The 16434-nt window shown below is 41.9% G+C and overlaps 2 protein-coding genes across 10 annotated transcripts in view; one reads left to right on the top strand and one right to left on the bottom strand.

Moving 5' to 3' along the window:
* Positions 1-4386: 4386 nt before the first annotated feature.
* EBNA1BP2 (EBNA1 binding protein 2) lies at positions 4387-12843 on the bottom strand. Its single transcript, XM_004025594.5, has 10 exons — positions 12393-12843; positions 12166-12254; positions 11999-12082; positions 11598-11770; positions 10874-10997; positions 9069-9158; positions 7290-7365; positions 6954-7047; positions 4722-4884; positions 4387-4571 (listed from the first exon to the last, which is right to left on the bottom strand). The coding sequence occupies exons 1-10, from the start codon at positions 12841-12843 to the stop codon at positions 4521-4523; spliced, it is 1395 nt and encodes a 464-aa protein (XP_004025643.4). The 3' UTR covers positions 4387-4520.
* CFAP57 (cilia and flagella associated protein 57) overlaps positions 12443-16434 on the top strand; it is an 84761-nt gene continuing 80769 nt past the window's right edge. For 2 of the 9 annotated variants that reach the window (XM_055346487.2, XM_055346474.2), the window contains exons 1-2: positions 12443-12515; positions 12823-12998. In XM_055346487.2, the coding sequence (XP_055202462.2) occupies positions 12842-12998 (157 nt within the window). In that variant the 5' untranslated portion in view covers positions 12443-12515; positions 12823-12841. Of the gene's footprint in view, positions 12567-12819; positions 12999-16434 lie in introns of all 9 variants that reach the window. The other 7 variants (XM_055346481.2, XM_019016792.4, XM_019016785.4 and 4 more) reach the window with 7 other exon arrangements.

Raw genomic sequence — 16434 nt, 5'->3', positions numbered from 1 at the left:
GGCTGAGGCAGGAGAATGGCGTGAACCTGGGAGGCGGACCTTGCAGTGAGCTGAGATGGGGCCACTGCACTCCAGCCTGGGCGACAGAGCAAGACTTCATCTCAAAAAAAAAAAAAAAAGAAAAGAAAAGCGTGCTGCCGCTGAAGCCTCAAATGATGAGTTCCAGAAAGTTAGACTTGTTCCCAGCTGCCATCAAGCTAGAGCCTTTGTTGACCATTCTGTACGCCAAGGGAGTTGTCTTTGTAAAACCGCAGAAGCCAATGTTGCCATCCTATGTTGCTATTTAAACCATAGAAAACCAGAACATGAGCATTTTGGCATTTTTTTAAAACTAGGAAGTATAAAAACTTCGAGAAAATAAAATTAATACCTAAATTTTAATATATAGTGATCACTTTGGCTTTTTCTTTGGCCTAAGCGGATAAAGAAGAAACTGTTAAAGATCTCTTATTCCTGAGTGAGGGGGAATGCATCTAATGACAAGAAATCATTGCTCATTATTTAAAAAGAGCTAGGTATATTTTGTCTTAGGATCTTGATTTTTATTTTAATTATTTGTTTTGAGAAGAAGGCCATGGACCCTCCAATATATCTCAGCAGATTCGCCCCATTTTATATCACAGAAGCTCATATACAGAAATTCAGAGTACATTGATGGGGAGCAGTGGAATCCTGCATTGTGATACAAGGTAAGATACTTGTAAATGCTGCATATAATCTCGGTTCTGTTTTGTAAAATGCAAATGAAATACTGTGCATCGTTTTTATATCAGAATAGAACAGGTTCGTTTTCCTCTACACGTCTGTTTGCATATTTCTTATGTATCCACTCTGCTAGTTTTCAACGTTCTTTTAAAATTTTTGTTAGGCTAAAAAGAGCCTTTTCCATTTGCATTGCACTCAAATTTTACTTCCAGCCTCACCATTTAAAAAAAATTTTTTTTTTCTTTTGAGACAGGTTCTCACTCTATCACCCAGGCTGGTGTGCAGTGGCACAAACATAGCTCACTGCAGCCTCAAACTCCCAGGCTCAAGAGATTCTCCCACCTCAGCCTCCTCAGTAGCTGGGACAAGTGCATACCACCAATACCTGGCCAATCTAAAAAAATTTTTATTTTTTTTTGAGATGGAGTCTCGCTCTGTCACCCAGGCTGGAGTGCAGTGGCATGATCTCGGCTTACTGCAAGCTCCGCCTCCTGGGTTCATGCCATTCTCCTGCGTCAGCCTCCCGAGTAGCTGGGACTACAGGCGCCCGCCACCACACCCGGCTAATTTTTTGTATTTTTAGTAGAGACAGGGTTTCACCGTGTTAGCCGGGATGGTCTCGATCTCCTGACCTCGTGATCCGCCCACCTCGGCCTCCCAAAGTGCTGGGATTACAGGCGTAAGTCACCGTGCCCTATCACTTTTTGTTTCTTTGGTGTACATTAATCCTTGGTGGTCAATTCCCTCTCAGGTATCTACTTCTATAAAATGCATGAGTTTATTGCTAAAGACAAAGAGGCAACACAACTACACACTTTGCTGTGTGTGTGTGTGAAATGAAAAACTGATGCAGTAACTGATCTTGGACAGACTTTGAAAGAAGTGATGGTCACTAGTCTTCGTGCATCTGTCATTTATGGAGTGATTTGTGGACTAAAGAGCTAGCAGCGACTGTTTCTACTTTACGCATCTACTCACAGTTATTACTTTGGTAACTGAAATGTGAACATTGTTGAGAAACTTATTTAATTACATCATGATAACTGAATTCATGCATATTAGAATCTGTATTGGGGACTCCTAGGTTCCTACTTATTTTTCAATTGATGGGATTGTATTTATTTTAAAGCAATATGAAGGAGGCTGAGTGCAGTGGCTCATACCTGTAGTCCCAGCACTTTGTGAGGCCAAGGCAGGATTGCTTAAGCCCAGAAGTTTGAGACCAGCCTAGGCAATAGAGCAAGACCCTGTCCCTACAATAAATAAATAAATAAATAAATAAAAACACCTAGCCAGGCATAGTGGCATGCACTTGTAGTCCCAGCTACTTGGGAGGCTGAGGCAGGAGGACTGCTTGAGCCAAGGAGTTTGAGGATACAGTGAGCTATGATCACATCACTGTAATCCAGCATGGGCAATAGAGTGAGACCCTGTCTATACAAAAAGAAAAAGAAGGCATAATGCTACCTGCACCTTGATCACCCTTTATTTTGAGAGTTGGAATGATAGAAGTGATGTAAATGAGTTCTACAGAGGATATTTCTAAAACTAAGGAAAGTGAGTCCATATGTAAATCTTTGCTCTGTAATAAAAAAGAGAAAAAAACAAGAAGTAAAAGAAGGGGGACATAGTTTTCAAAGCCTTTAGAAGTATGTTGTATTAAAAACTTACTTTTGGCTTTATCAATGTGAAATGTTGTTAACCTGTGCTTTCTTTTGCGAAACTCTCAATATTTACTTGCATAATTCAAAGTCTCAAACTGCTTCTGAGCCTGTTACACATTATCCCCATTCAATAATATGGCATGAATTATGAAAGACAGAGTAAATATTTTTGTCTTCTTGATATGACCTGTGTGACCAGTTTTGTTAGTTGAAATTAGCTTACAAAAACTAAATTCTCTTTGTTCTACATTACAATCTTAGTATTATATGAATCCAGAAATATCCTTTTCATGTGCCAATAATGCTACAAGAAAATGTGAAAATAAATTATTCTTTCTGCTAAAGATACTATATAGCTCTCAGGCATTTCTAACTTCTTTAAAAATAAAGTATGATTTCTAAACTGGAATGGAGAGAGAAGGGGCAGGTAAAATGGTTTACCACCCTATCAACACAGAGTAAAGCCCAACAATTAATGTGGCCTGCTTACTCAACGTACCACCTACGCAGAGCTTCCGCCTATGTATGAACAACCAAGGCTTGCCAGATATTAAGGAAAGAAACCCCAGCAAAACAATCCTAATCAAAGGAATATGAGAGGATTATCAGATTATCGGATTATATTAGGATAATGTTCTAAGTGTTTTACATTGATTAACCGAATACTGACAGGAACCCAATGAGGTAGATACATCTACATTATGCTAGAGATGACAAGGCAAATAAAAATTAAATTCCCTACGGTCAAACAGCAAGTAAGCAACACAGCCAGGTCCCAGAATCCACGCTTCTTAGCTTCTACAATACTCTACTGCTCAAACACGGGAAAGAGGAGATCAAAATGCATGGGCTGCAGAAACAGAATGAAGGGAACAGAGGGAAACTTTATCAAAAAAATTAAAACTATAATCACATTCTGAGAGATATAAGATACTGCATCTAGAGGATAAGAGTAAAATGATATGAAAAAAGACCAAATAGAGAATAAGAAACTCTTGGGGGATAAATGAAATGAAAGCTAAACTTCATATTCAATAAAATGATTTTAGGCCAGGCATGGTGGCTCACGCCTGTAATCCCAGCACTTTGGGAGGAAGAGGCAGGTGGATCACTTGATGTCAGGAGTTTGAGACCAGCCTGGCCAATGTGGTGAAACCCTGTCTCTACTAAAAATACAAAAATTAGCTGGGTGTGGTGGCGCACGCCTGTAATCCTAGCTACTCAGGAGGCTTAGGCAGAATCACTTGAACCTGGGAAGAGGAGGTTGCAGTGAGCCAAGATTGTGTCACTGCACTCCAGCCTGGGCGATGGAGTGAGACTATGTCTCAAAAAAAAAAAAAAAAAAAAAAAGATTTTAAAAAACAAAGATATATCTCCCCCCAAAAGTAGAATAGAAATAAAACTTAAAAACAGTGCCTGCGAAATTCTAAAATTCTAAGGAGGAAATTCCTATCAGCCCAAATTAAAGGCAATTTCAGAAATGCAAGGAGATAAAAAGTTTACCTCTCATCTTCCCTTTCTTAGTAAGATACCAAAAAATGGTACACAGCAAAAGAAGGCATATGCTAAGATGGGAAAACATGGGATTCTGGAAATAATGGTGCCAACTTAAACGGTCTAGAAAAAAGGTGACAGTTGTGTGGCATAACTAGGTTGTAGGAGAAAAATTATAAAGTGGGTAAAATGACAAAGCATCTGGAAAGAACTAAGAATATAGAAGGAAAATTAGGCAAGCAGAAGAATGTAAGGTGAAGGTTAACTGGAGGAAAAACCAAAAGCTGTACCACAAAGAAAATCATGGTGGCTCACACCTGTAAAATATGGGCATTGAGCTTTACAGGGATTGATCGTAATATAACTATTTAGAAGGATGAGACAAAGGAAATGAGGAAGGTGTCAGTTAAATCATTATTTATCATAAAATGAAGGCAATTTGAACTCAATGTCTAAATTATCAATAGATAGCAACGGAAAGTAACTTCTCAATCTTTTAGTCTAGACTAACCAAAGGTATGTGTTCCTTTAATAATTTTTCTTTAGTTTATTGAAAGAAATGTTTACAACATGACACCAACAGAAGGGATCAAAGTGTGTCGTGAAATTGCGAGTCTTCATTCCTTTTTCTTGGTTCTTTGTATTCAAAGATGCTGTTTAGTGTGTTCTGTTCTTCATCTTATCTCTTGTTCGTTTTCCAGGTCTCTTCTACAGAAAAAGACATACCACATCTGGTCACATAGCAGCTTGCCTTCTGCCCCAGGGTGAGGATGAACAGAACTGAAGGGAGAGGGCAGGGTTGGGAGTGGGAGGGGAGTCCTGAGCCTGCTCCTCACCCGGGCACCTGGGCTCACTTACATTTGATCCTTTCTTGCCAGGCCTCTTGAGGCCTCTGCCATGAGCTGTCTTGGCCCGGAAGCTAGATACATCATCATAGCTCTCCCGAGTGTTCCACTTCGAGCCTTTCTTCTTTCCACCAAAACCAAACTTCTGGTTTTTATACCGTCGTTTAGCACTGGGCCTGGAAAAGAATGGTCCTAGACATCACCACAGCACTGTAAAGCCTGATGAACCTGATGGCCCAGCAATGCTCTCAGTTTCCTTTCTATAAGCAAAGCCCCTTAGGCACGTCTGTAACCCAGAATCTCATCCTTGGCCCCACAATCCTATGCTACAGCCTCTCTAGACAAACTCATCTAGCTCACCTATTTACAGTTTTGACCACCAGGGCAGGAAAATAAAGCAAGAAGCAGGGAAGGCTCTACATATATTACATGGCTTCCTGCTGTCTTTAGAAAGCTTTCTATTTTAACCAAATCTTATTAAATCACCCTCAGTTGTGTCTATTCCTCTCAAGGGTAAATACATGCAGTTAACATCCAAATGTAATATGTTACATTTGTAACATTCAAATGTAATGTAATGAATACGTTCAAATGTAAACATTCAAATGTAATTATAGGCAAATAACATTCAAATGGAATAACATTCAAATGTAAAACTGGTCATCCAATAGGAATCTTGAATTCAGCATCTCCAAATTCACATCATCTCCTGGACTGGCTCTGCTTCCTGTACATATGCGCTCACTTGAGGCTGTCGCTGCTCCCACCAACCCAGACACACAGGCTAAACATGTGGGAGTCAGCCTTGGTTCTTCTCTCACTCTTTATACCCAATTCAATTACTGAGTCCTGCTCATTTCACCTCTTAAATGTTTCTTCAATTCATCTTCTCTTCTCCCTCAGTTGCCACTTTCAGGTTATTATCATTGCTTATCTCGACTTTTGCAATAGTACCCTTGTCAATTTCCCAGCTTCCCTCAAGTCTGTCACTTATACAAAATCCACTGTGATCTTTTTAAAAACATGAATATAACCTGCTCATTATTGTTAGTACAACCTACAACCTAGTCTCTCCACTGCCTTCTGGACAAAGCCCAAGCTCCTCAACAAGGCAAACCCAGAGCCCAGGTCCCCCCAACCACGTCGCACCACTCCTTGCTTTGCACTGTATTCCCAGTGACACCAAGGGCTTACTGTTCCTCACAAAACCCTGAGGTTTCACATCTCGATGGCTTTGCTCATTCAAGCTCTTACTTCTTCCCAAACCCAGCTTCTCTTCTATTCTCGTGGTTAATTCCTACTCATGCTTCAAGCAATGCTCAAGTCAAACACTCCTCCAGAAATCCACCCCAGACCCTGTCAGGTATTTATAAAAGCTGACTCAGTACTAATCCCCAAATGCCTCTATCATAGCACTTACTATCTTACATGGAAATTATCATTTCCCCTAGGCCTGGTATCCAGGTATGCAAAAAAGCAGACTAGAAAAAACAATGAGAGCCCACATTCTCTCTTTCAGTCTTCATACTATGAGGCAGACACTATTTCCTCAACTTAGCAGATGATGCAATTAGCATTTAGAAAGGCATGGTAACTCGTTCAAAACTGCCCTCCTACTGAGTGGTAGAGTCGGGATCTGAACCCTAGGTCTGAACTCTCAACCATTGCACTATGTGATGGGGAATTAACTTTTACTCAGCATTCACTTAAAGGGTGCCACATACTTAAAAGTACCTTCTTAGGATGGGTGCAGTGGTTCACACCTATAATCCCAGCACTTTGGGAGGCTGAGGTGAGTGAATCACTTGAGGCCAGGAGTTCACGACCAGCCTGGCCAACGTGGTGAAACCCTGTCTCTACTACAAATACAAAAATTAGCTGGGTGTGGTGGCAGGCACCTGTAGTTCCAGCTACTCAGGAGGCTGAGGCACAGAATTACTTGAGCCCAGGTGGCAGAGGTTGCAGTGAGCCAAGACTGTACCACTGCACTGTAGCCTGAGTGATAGAATGAGACTGTCCAAAAAAAAAAAAAAAGAAGTTTAAAAAGTGCCTTCTTTTACTCTTCAAAGACTGACATGGCTAAAAGGGCCCATCACACAGTGCTAGGGGTCCTGGCCCCAGGCAGCAGCTGCACTCTCTGGACTCTATGGCTGCGCCAGTGGAGGTGCTATGTCTGCCATCCTCGTGACCTGTAGCCCCATCGCACCTCACAGAACCAAAGAAACCATGCCAAAACCCTTCTCACCCCTTCCTCATCTGCTGGCCTTTGGCTCCTGCCTTCTTGCGCTGTGCCAGAGGTTTCTGATCTCCCTCAAGGAAATCCAGTTTATCAGAGAAGCCTGTAAGTGAAGAAGTAGTTTTGATCAGCACCACTGTATTTTAAGAATAAAAGTTTAAACCACCATATGAGGCTGTTATTTGCTACACTGATTTTAAGAGTCACATCCTGCTCTCCAACACCATTCCCAAAACTTTGATCCGACAGGTCCACATCAACCAGGAAGGCTCCAAAGCAGTAAGTGTTCAAATCAACTCTAAAGTACCTGCTACCCTCGTTCCCCTAGCAGAGAGATGTACCGACCTTTCTGATATTTCTTAATAGCATTCATCATATGTGCTTTCTCCTGCTGCCTCTTCTGAAGAACCTCCGTTTGCACCTGTGATATGAACACAAGGACCGTTACAGCCATTCCATACCATTACTCCAGTGTCTACATTGTCTTAATAGCAACACCCTGATTAATACCGCTACCCTTTGACATTTACTATGTGCCAAAAACTGTGTTAGGGACTCTAAGTATATTCTCAGATCTAGGTCTATTCTTCACAGATGAAGATATATCTGTCTCATAACAATCCAGTGAAGTTGAAATTTGTGTTATCCCCTAAACTGAAGCACAGGGAAGTTAACTTGCCCAAGTCGCACAGTGAAAAAGTGCACAACTGAGATGACCCAGGCTGTTTGACTCCAAAGCCAGCACTCACCCTATTATACAATCCTGCCTACAAAACTGAAGTAAATCATGTTTAAGACTACATCGATTTTTCGCATCACATTTGGACAGATTAATTATCTAACTCACTGTTACTAGGGATGAAAGTACCAAAAGGAAGAGAAAAAAACAATGTCCCCAGGTAAAGAAAAGAAAAAAGTTTGAAGGATAAAAGGAGACACTTTATAATACTCTAACAGAGGGTTTCTCAATCTTGATACTGCTACAGTGTGGAGAGAATAATTCTTTGCTGGGGTGTAGGGGCCTGTCCTACACTGTAGGATATTTAACAGCACCCCTGCCCTCTACCTACTAGGTGCCAGTAGTACCCTCCCTCCCAAATTTGACAACTAAAAATATCTCCAGGCAGTCACAGAAAACTCTTGGGGAGCAAATTCACCCCCAGTTAACAACCTCTTCTCCAATGTTTCCTTAAACTAGGAACAGTGAACTAATAGGCCCAAGTGAGTTTGTCTTTGCTTTTGGTAACTTTGGTTATGTTAAATTAATTACTGGTGTCTTTGAGAGAATCTCAGCCATCCACCTCCAGATCAAAGAAATAATAAATCTGCAGCAGGCCTTTTGTAGAGGACAAGATCCCAGCCTATTCCTACTTTGCTGAGAATGTATCAGTGAAATGACCCCAAATGTGGATGAGAGTTCTGCAGCCCAGATCACAAGTGCTTATGTTCAAATGTTGACGAAGTCTTAACACCCACGCCAATCTTCCTCACATTCATTTCTTCCCACAATCCTAACTTTAAAATCTGTCATCTTCTTTCTTAGATGACCATGAAATAAAAAAGGAAAACCAAGAAAAGTTTTAGGGTATGCCTGATCTGGTGTTACATTAGAACTCAGACATTCAAAGTTCCAACACGCAGGCAATCTTTCAGACTGGATGACAATCATCACGATAATTTCTTCAGGAACGTGATTATCACATAGGTCAGTGAATCCCAAACCAGGATGCATTTCAGAATCACCTGGAAAGCTTTTGGGGAAGAGGGGAAAACAGGCACAGATTCCCGGGGATTCTGAAGTCTAAAATTCTGTTTTGAAAAATTTCCCCTGGTGATTTTGCTATAAGGTCAGGTTTGGAAACCACTCATCTGGACCCAGTGTACAGATGTGAAAACTAACGCCCAGAGAGGTGATTGGCTCACCTGCAGTCACCATACTACTCCTGGGGAACCACTCACGTCCAGGCAAGATTGTGCTCATGAATACCAGTACATACACTGAGAGACAGTAAATACATGATCAACACACAGTTCCGTTCAGTTCAGGGGACCAAGTCAGACCATGGCAATCTCATCTAACACACACTCCGCCTCTTCCTGTTCCCTGCACACTTTCCTTCTCACCTTCTTCCCGTATTTCCTAAGTGCTCGCAGTTGCTTAGCCTTTTCAGACCTCTCCATGGCAGCCTGTTTAGTCTGCAGCTTCTGTCGAATCTACAACACAAAATGCTGTCAGTTCATGTCATTTGAATATGGAATGACCACTACTTAGGATGCACTAGAGCAGGGAACAGATATTCCCTGTTCTTTAAACTGTGGAACTTATAAATCATCAATTCCAACCCCTGAGGACAATGGGGCCCACAGGCTGAGCACTTTACCAAAAGTGTCAGAGTGAAGCCAGAGATTGAAAGTCACCTTCCCACTCCCAGTTTGCTGTCTGTTTCATTATACAAACTGCCTATTTGAAGCCCAGGAAAGAAGACAAACTTCTCCCCATTTCTACTGTCAGTAGACTGAGGCTAGAAACCAGTATGCAGCCTCAGTGTCCTTTTCTAGTATACCACATACACAATAAAAACCCAGGCAGATACCAGGTGCCTAGCCTTTTCAGTCAAACACACACATTTTAGTTAAAGGATGAGACGTTGTCAGTGAGAACTTGTACAGAGTTCACAGTGAGAAGGTGAACTACTACCACGACAAAAGCTCCCTAAAATCCAGCTTGAGACCCCACGGTACTATTTAAATATACTCATCCCTCAGTATCCATAGAGGATTAGTTCTAGGACTCACTACAGATATCAAAATCCACAGATGCTCAAGTCCTTTATATAAAAATGGTGTAGCATTTGCATATAACCTACACTCGCCTCCAGTATACTTTAAAGTCAGGGGACCTCAACTCCCAGGCCACAGACCGCTACAAACCCACTATGAATCTGTGGCCTGTTAGGAACCAGGCCGCACAGCAGGAAGTGAGTGACAGGCAAGCAAGCATTACCACCTGGGCTCCACCTCCTGTCAGATTGGTGGCGGCGTTAAATTCTCATAGGAGTGTGAACTCTACTGTGAACTATGCATGCAAAGGATCTAGGTTGTGTGCTCCTTATGAGAATCTAATGCCTGATGATCTGAGGTGGAACGGTTTCATCCCAAAACTACCCCCTCCCCAAGTTCATGAAAAAATTGTCATCCACGAAACTAGTCTCTAGTGCCAGACCGCTTCTTTAAATAGTCTCTAGATTACTTATAATACCGAATACAATGCTATGCATCACCTCATTCTCATGGATTCAATGTAGTTCTCGGCACATGGAAAATTCAGTTTTCCTTTTGCAACATTTTCAAATTTTTTTCCCCAATATTTTTGATCCGAGGTTGGTTGAAGCCACAGATGCTGAACCCATGGCTATGGAGGGCTGAATATATGTTGGATTACATGCTGGCAATCCTCTCTTCCAAAGTTAAATGAGGTCCAAGTTCTAACCAACTCTAAATTGTACTATATCTGAACCATCTAAGAATCCCTCATTTTACAGAGGAGAAAACTGAGGCCCAGAGAAAAGTAATTGTCTACAAGTTCTAGCACTGACAGTGGCAAGGGCACAAGAATGCTGTCCTCTCTGCACACCATGTCATGACCATGCCAGCTAGGAAATGCACTGGGCCATCTTCACCTCGGGGACCACACTTCACACAGCACTGTTCCTCTCTTTAATTGCTGATTTTAGAAAAAACGTCATTTTTATATGCATCTAATTGGTGGTAACTGGCATGACTCTGAAGTAGCCAATCTATGGAAGAGGTAATCATTGTCCTCTGACAACTGGCTCCCCATTATTGGGCTCATAGCTATCTTTCTAAGCCAGCTGAATATGCTTAAGTACAAAGTTTTGACTTTCCAGAGGAAAACTTATATTTCTTACCTTCTGCATCTGCAGATCAGATTTGGCCATTTCCGCAAAATAATCAGTGGGTCTCTTGGTAGGGACTTTGAGCTGATGGAGGCGGGGTAAGACTGCAAGCACTGCGGCCTGGGCTTGGCGATAGCTGAGAATCGTAGGACAAAATGTGTAATGAGGTGAAGGAAAGAGGCCTTACGTTCCTTTTCACCGCCAATCATGAGTTATCCAAGCTCAGAAGGACTCTCAAAATCTGACCTCCATTAGCAAGAACAAACAAACAAAAACTGTCTCACTGATTTAGTATCTAAAAGAAATGTAGCCGTATACTAGTTTTTAAAAAGGGGAGGGGTGTTGCTAAAAATAGTTTAAGAGAATGACTACTCTAAAGGTACCCATTAACACAAACGAATGTCGATTATGGATTCTTATGTAATTACTAAAGCAATTCCACACAAGAACATCCCATAAGCAATGTTTGTTTGTTTGTTTTCCTAATAACTGAAGCATGCACAAAAAGTTTTAACATGAATATTTCAAATTAGCCCATAAAGTGGATTTTGGATCGTGACCGTGGACCAAGGAGCTCTTCTCTCAAACAGGAAGAATCTCCTAGCTATTCTTAGTCAAAAGAAGCCGCTCTCCCTACTCCTAGGCTTATTCTGAGTGCAGACTTACTAATTTCCCCTCTTTCCCACTCTCCTGCACAAGGATCCTCAACTTCTCCAACATTTGAAAACAAACATACAAGCTCATCTCTCGCTGGAAGTCGTCTTCTGGATCAACAGCTTTCTGGTCCTTGTTCTGAGGTGCTGGCGCCTCAGATCCACCGATCTCCGGTACCGGACCCAGTGTCACATCGAGCCTTTCAACCCATTCCAGATCCCGCTTGAATTCTGCCAAACATTGCTTCAGGCCATTCTAGGAAATCCAGACACTGAGCTCACAAGAAGGGAACTCTGAGTTTGTCTTTCCCAAGCACAGGCTGTTAGGCGAAGGGACAAAGTGCTAATCCCCAATACCCAGACAGGTAATTGACCCTCTTGGCAAGGCGCAGGGTGCATCTTTCCTGGGACAAGAATCGGTCTCCCAACAGCGCCTGATGCGCATCCCATGTCCGAGTACCCCCGATCCTGTGCCCGCGCTCACCACGTCGTTCACGGCCTTCTTCGGCCCCTCTAGCACGACATTGAGGCCTGGCTTCAGAAGCCCTCGGGAAAACGCATCCTGCAACTGCAGGACACAATCACCGTCACTCCCAGGGGTGTAAGGCCCCCTCTCCCACGCCCAACCCCACGAGCTCGGCTGACACCTACCTCTCTGTCTGTGACAAGGGATTCGTCGGATTCCGACTCCGAATCCGAGAGCGGGGGAGTGTCCATCTCGCCGCACGCACGTCCCACACCTACAGGAAGAAACGCGGTATCCCGAGACCCAAGCGGCTAGCAGAGGGCGGCCCTGGCCGCTGCTGCCTGCCTTCAGCCCCCTACTCCCACGCCGTGGCTCCACGTGCCACCAAATAGCTCCAGCGCCAGCAACTCACAGCTACTGCTCAACTTTTGATTGGGACTTCCGCTTCCGGCGGCAAACCATACTTCCGGTTTGTCGTTGCTATAGGAACCGCTACGGCGTTTGAAAGTGCCCGGGTTGCTTAGGCTCCCTTCAGGTAGCGCCTCTGGATACATACGTGGTCTGCTGACCCAGAGAGAAACGAAAGGTGGGAGGGGGTACCTGGGGGTCGCCAGAAGGAGCTGGTAGCAGTGAGGGTACAAAGGAAAAGGCAGAAAAAGGAGCCGCGGGGGTGGGGTGGCGCGGAGGACGACCCCGGGGGAGGGGAAAGGGGAGGGACAAGGGGAGGAGCAAAGGGCGGGGAGGGCGTGTCCTGGATGCCGGGCGGGGCGTGTCCGGGCCGGGGGCGGGGTCGGAGCGGGGCGGTGCTCTCCACTCTGAAGCGCTGTCTTGGTTTTCAGCAGAACTCTTTGGCGGGAGATCATGTCAGCCGTGGTAGCTCAGACGCTGCATGTTTTTGGTCTTCGATCCCACGTGGCCAACAATATCTTCTACTTCGATGAACAGATCATTATATTTCCTTCAGGAAATCACTGTGTGAAGTACAATGTGGATCAGAAATGGCAAAAATTCATTCCAGGTAAAACTTTTTCCATCCTGACATATACAGGAATGGTATGTGCCACATATAACCCCATAATCCCAGCATGATGATTGGAAAGAAAGATTTTGGCCAATTTGAATATATATGCAGTATTATAAATGTAGAGGAAATAAATGGCGACTTGTATTATGAAACTAGATTAATCAGTCACGCATATGTAGTTAAAATCACATATAAAATGTTAATTTAAAAGTACTTTTTTCACTGTAATTTCATGAAAATATGTTAAGAATCCCTCTTTTGGTGTCTTCAATATCACTGCCTTTGTCATCACCAGAGCCACTTTTTGAGTTGTCTAACAGTTTTCCTGAGCACACCACCTTCATTATATCACCGTTTGAATCCAAGTATGATGAAGACACTGTAAACTTTATCCCAAGTCGCAAATAACCATTTGTATAGCATTACAGCCCTTATTTTTGTTCACAGTGGTCCTGTTAATGATATTCATTATTTCAACAACCGAATCCATTTTCCCATTCTTTGTTGCATTGACACCTTTTATTGTGACATATACATACAAAAGAATGTACCCTACATATATGTCATATTTAAAGAATTACAATAGAATGTAGATCTGTGAACCCAGCCACCCAGCATAGGAAACAGAATATTAACAGTTCTAGTGCTTCTCCCTGTATTCTGTGTCTTGCTGCATCAGTTCAATGTCATGCTTTTGAGATTCACGCATCTCGATACATATAGCCAAGTTCATTTTATTGCTATGTAGTCTGTTCCATCATATGAATATAATGTCTCAAATATATGTATTCACTCTAGTATTGAGGGACATTTGGGAAATAACAATCATTTGCTATTACAAACTATACTACTATAAACATTCTTGCATGCGTATACATTCATCTATTTGTGCAGATTCTCTAGGGCACACAGCCAGGACTAAAATTACTGAGCAATATGATAGTACCAATTTACACTCCCACTAGAAGTGCATGAAAGTTCTTATTCCTCAGCAACCCTGCCAACCCTTGGTATTGTCCAACTTCGTAATTTTTTGCTAACCCAATGGTTGAGAAAAGGAATTGTGGTTTTCGTTTGCATTTTGCTATCATTAATGATGATGAGTATCTGTTTATGGGCTATTCCTATTTACTTGTATGTTAAATGCCTTGTTCAAGTCTTTTACTTGTTTTTTACAGTTTGTTGTGCAGGATATTTTTGGGCAATTTTATTGATTTACATGCACAATTTATACTGTATATCAATAATTTGTCAGATATATATATATGTCTTGCAAATAATTTCTTTCAGTTTGGGACATTTTTCTCCCATCTTACAAGTATCTTTTGATGGACAAAAATTATTAGTTTTAATAAAGTCAAATTTATCAACCACATAATATTCTGTTGGAATAAGCTGTATTAAATACAGTTGACTTTCATTTATTGATGTTTATTTCTAGCATATTTGCTAAATTATTATTAATTCTAATGATTTGTCTATAGATTATGCAGAGATTTCTACACAGACTATCGTGTTATCTACAAATAACGATGACTTTCTTCCTTTTTCTTGTGTTACCTGTGCTGGTAAGCACCTCCAGACAGTGTTGATTAGGGGCAATAAAAATGGACATCTGGCCGGGTGCGGTGGCTTATGCCTGTAATTCCAGCACTTTGGGAGGCCGAGGTGGGCAGATCACGAGGTCAAGAGATCAAGACCATCCTCGCCAACATAGTGAAACCCCGTCTCTACTAAAAATACAAAAATCAGCTGGGCATGGTGGCACGTGCCTGTAGTCCCAGCTACTCGGGAGGCTGAAGCAGGAGAATTGCTTGAACCCGGGAGGCAGAGGTTGTGGTGAGCCAAGATCGCGCCACTGCACTCCAGCCTGGGAAACCAAGCAAGACCCTGTCTCAAAAACAAAAATAAAAAAGATCATATGACTTTCCAATATTAATTAAATTATGGTTTTATACAGACAACATTAATTTATATTTGCTCTCATACTTACCAAACTTTTTCCCACCGTTACTCTTTACAAATCAGATATTCCAGCTGGGATCATTTTCCTTCTGCATTTACTGATAATGTATTAATAAATTCTCCCAGTTTTTGTCTGAAAATGACTTTATTTTATCCTCATTTCTGAAAGATAGTTTCAACAGGTGTGAAATTTTTATCAGCATATTATAGATCATATTCCATTGTGTTTTTTTGGCTTCTGTTTTGTTGCTGTGGTTAAGAAATTAGCTATCAGCATCGTCTTTCTGTAGATGATCTTTTTTTTCTGGATGTTTAATATCTTCTCTGTCTATGGTGTGTGTGTGTATGTATCTATACACATACACCATATACATATATACATATAAAATACACACCATATATACACACACCATATACTATATGTACATGTATATACATGTATATATACATATGTGTATATATATATATACACATACATATAGATATACACACACACATCAGTATAGTTTTTATTTTCATTTTTTATCCTCCTAGGGATTCTTTGAGATTCCTGGATCTAAGGACAGGTATCTTTTTTGTTCTGTTATCTCCTTCTGGAACTCCAAACCATCTCAACTCCATCCTTCACAGTTTTTTATTTTATTTTATTTTATTTTATTTATTTATTTTTTAAGAAACCAGGTCTCACTCTGTTGCCCAGGCTGGAGTGCACTGGCACAATCATAGCTCACAGCAGTCTCAAACTCCTGGGCTCAAGCCATCCTCCCCACCTTAACCTCCTGAATAGCTGGGAATACAGGCATGCACCACCTTGACCAGCTAATTGTTTTTATGGAGATGGGGTCTGGCTATGTTGCCAAGGCTGGTCTTGAACTCCTGAACTCAACTCTTCCTCCCACCTCAGCCTTCCAAGTAGCTGGGATTACAGGTGCAAGCCACCACACCTGACGTTCATGTTTTTGGGTTTTTTTTTTTTTAACTCTTATTTGGATTTTTTATATCTTACTCTCTCTGTGTTGCATTCAGATAATTACTTTAGATGTATCTCGTAGTTCATTGCTTCTCTTTTCTGCTGCATCTAACTTAATGTTTAATGTATGCATTGAGATTTTAATTTCAGTTATTGTGCTTATATTCTTACACTTCTTACTGTATCACTTCTCTTCTGCTCCTAACTCCATCTTATATCACCAGGGGCCTTGTACACATGTGGGTGGATCCTTGCAGCCCATATGTTCAAATTCTACCCATATATTCTATAAGCAACCACCCTGTGCCCATCCTTCAGGCCCAGGTTGAGTAGAGACAGCCTGGGAAGAAACCCCCAATGTTGGTCTTGTCAGCAGGCTCAAGACTATCTGAGCAGGGAACTCCAGAGTCCTGTGTACCTGCAACATGATCTAGAAGAGGCAGGACAAACTCCAGGCAGCCACTGTATCCCACTTAATGGTAAGGGGTACAGCCA

Source organism: Gorilla gorilla, chromosome 1 (genome assembly GCF_029281585.2).
Source record: "Gorilla gorilla gorilla isolate KB3781 chromosome 1, NHGRI_mGorGor1-v2.1_pri, whole genome shotgun sequence".
Classification (NCBI taxonomy): domain Eukaryota; kingdom Metazoa; phylum Chordata; class Mammalia; order Primates; family Hominidae; genus Gorilla; species Gorilla gorilla.
Note: the sequence above shows the minus strand (reverse complement) of the source record. Positions and strands in the feature narration are given on the sequence as shown.

Bases quoted from the DNA above. Each gene is read 5' to 3' on its own strand.
- EBNA1BP2 (XM_004025594.5), bottom strand. From the start codon at position 12,843: ATGATCTCCCGCCAAAGAGTTCTGCTGAAAACCAAGACAGCGCTTCAG. The intron at 12,255-12,392 runs GTGAGTTGCTGG...TTCTTCCTGTAG, and splicing joins TCAAAAGTTGAGCAGTAGCT to GTGTGGGACGTGCGTGCGGC. The intron at 4,885-6,953 runs GTGAGAAGGGTT...ATTCTTTTCCAG, and splicing joins GGCCAGCAGATGAGGAAGGG to GCCCAGTGCTAAACGACGGT.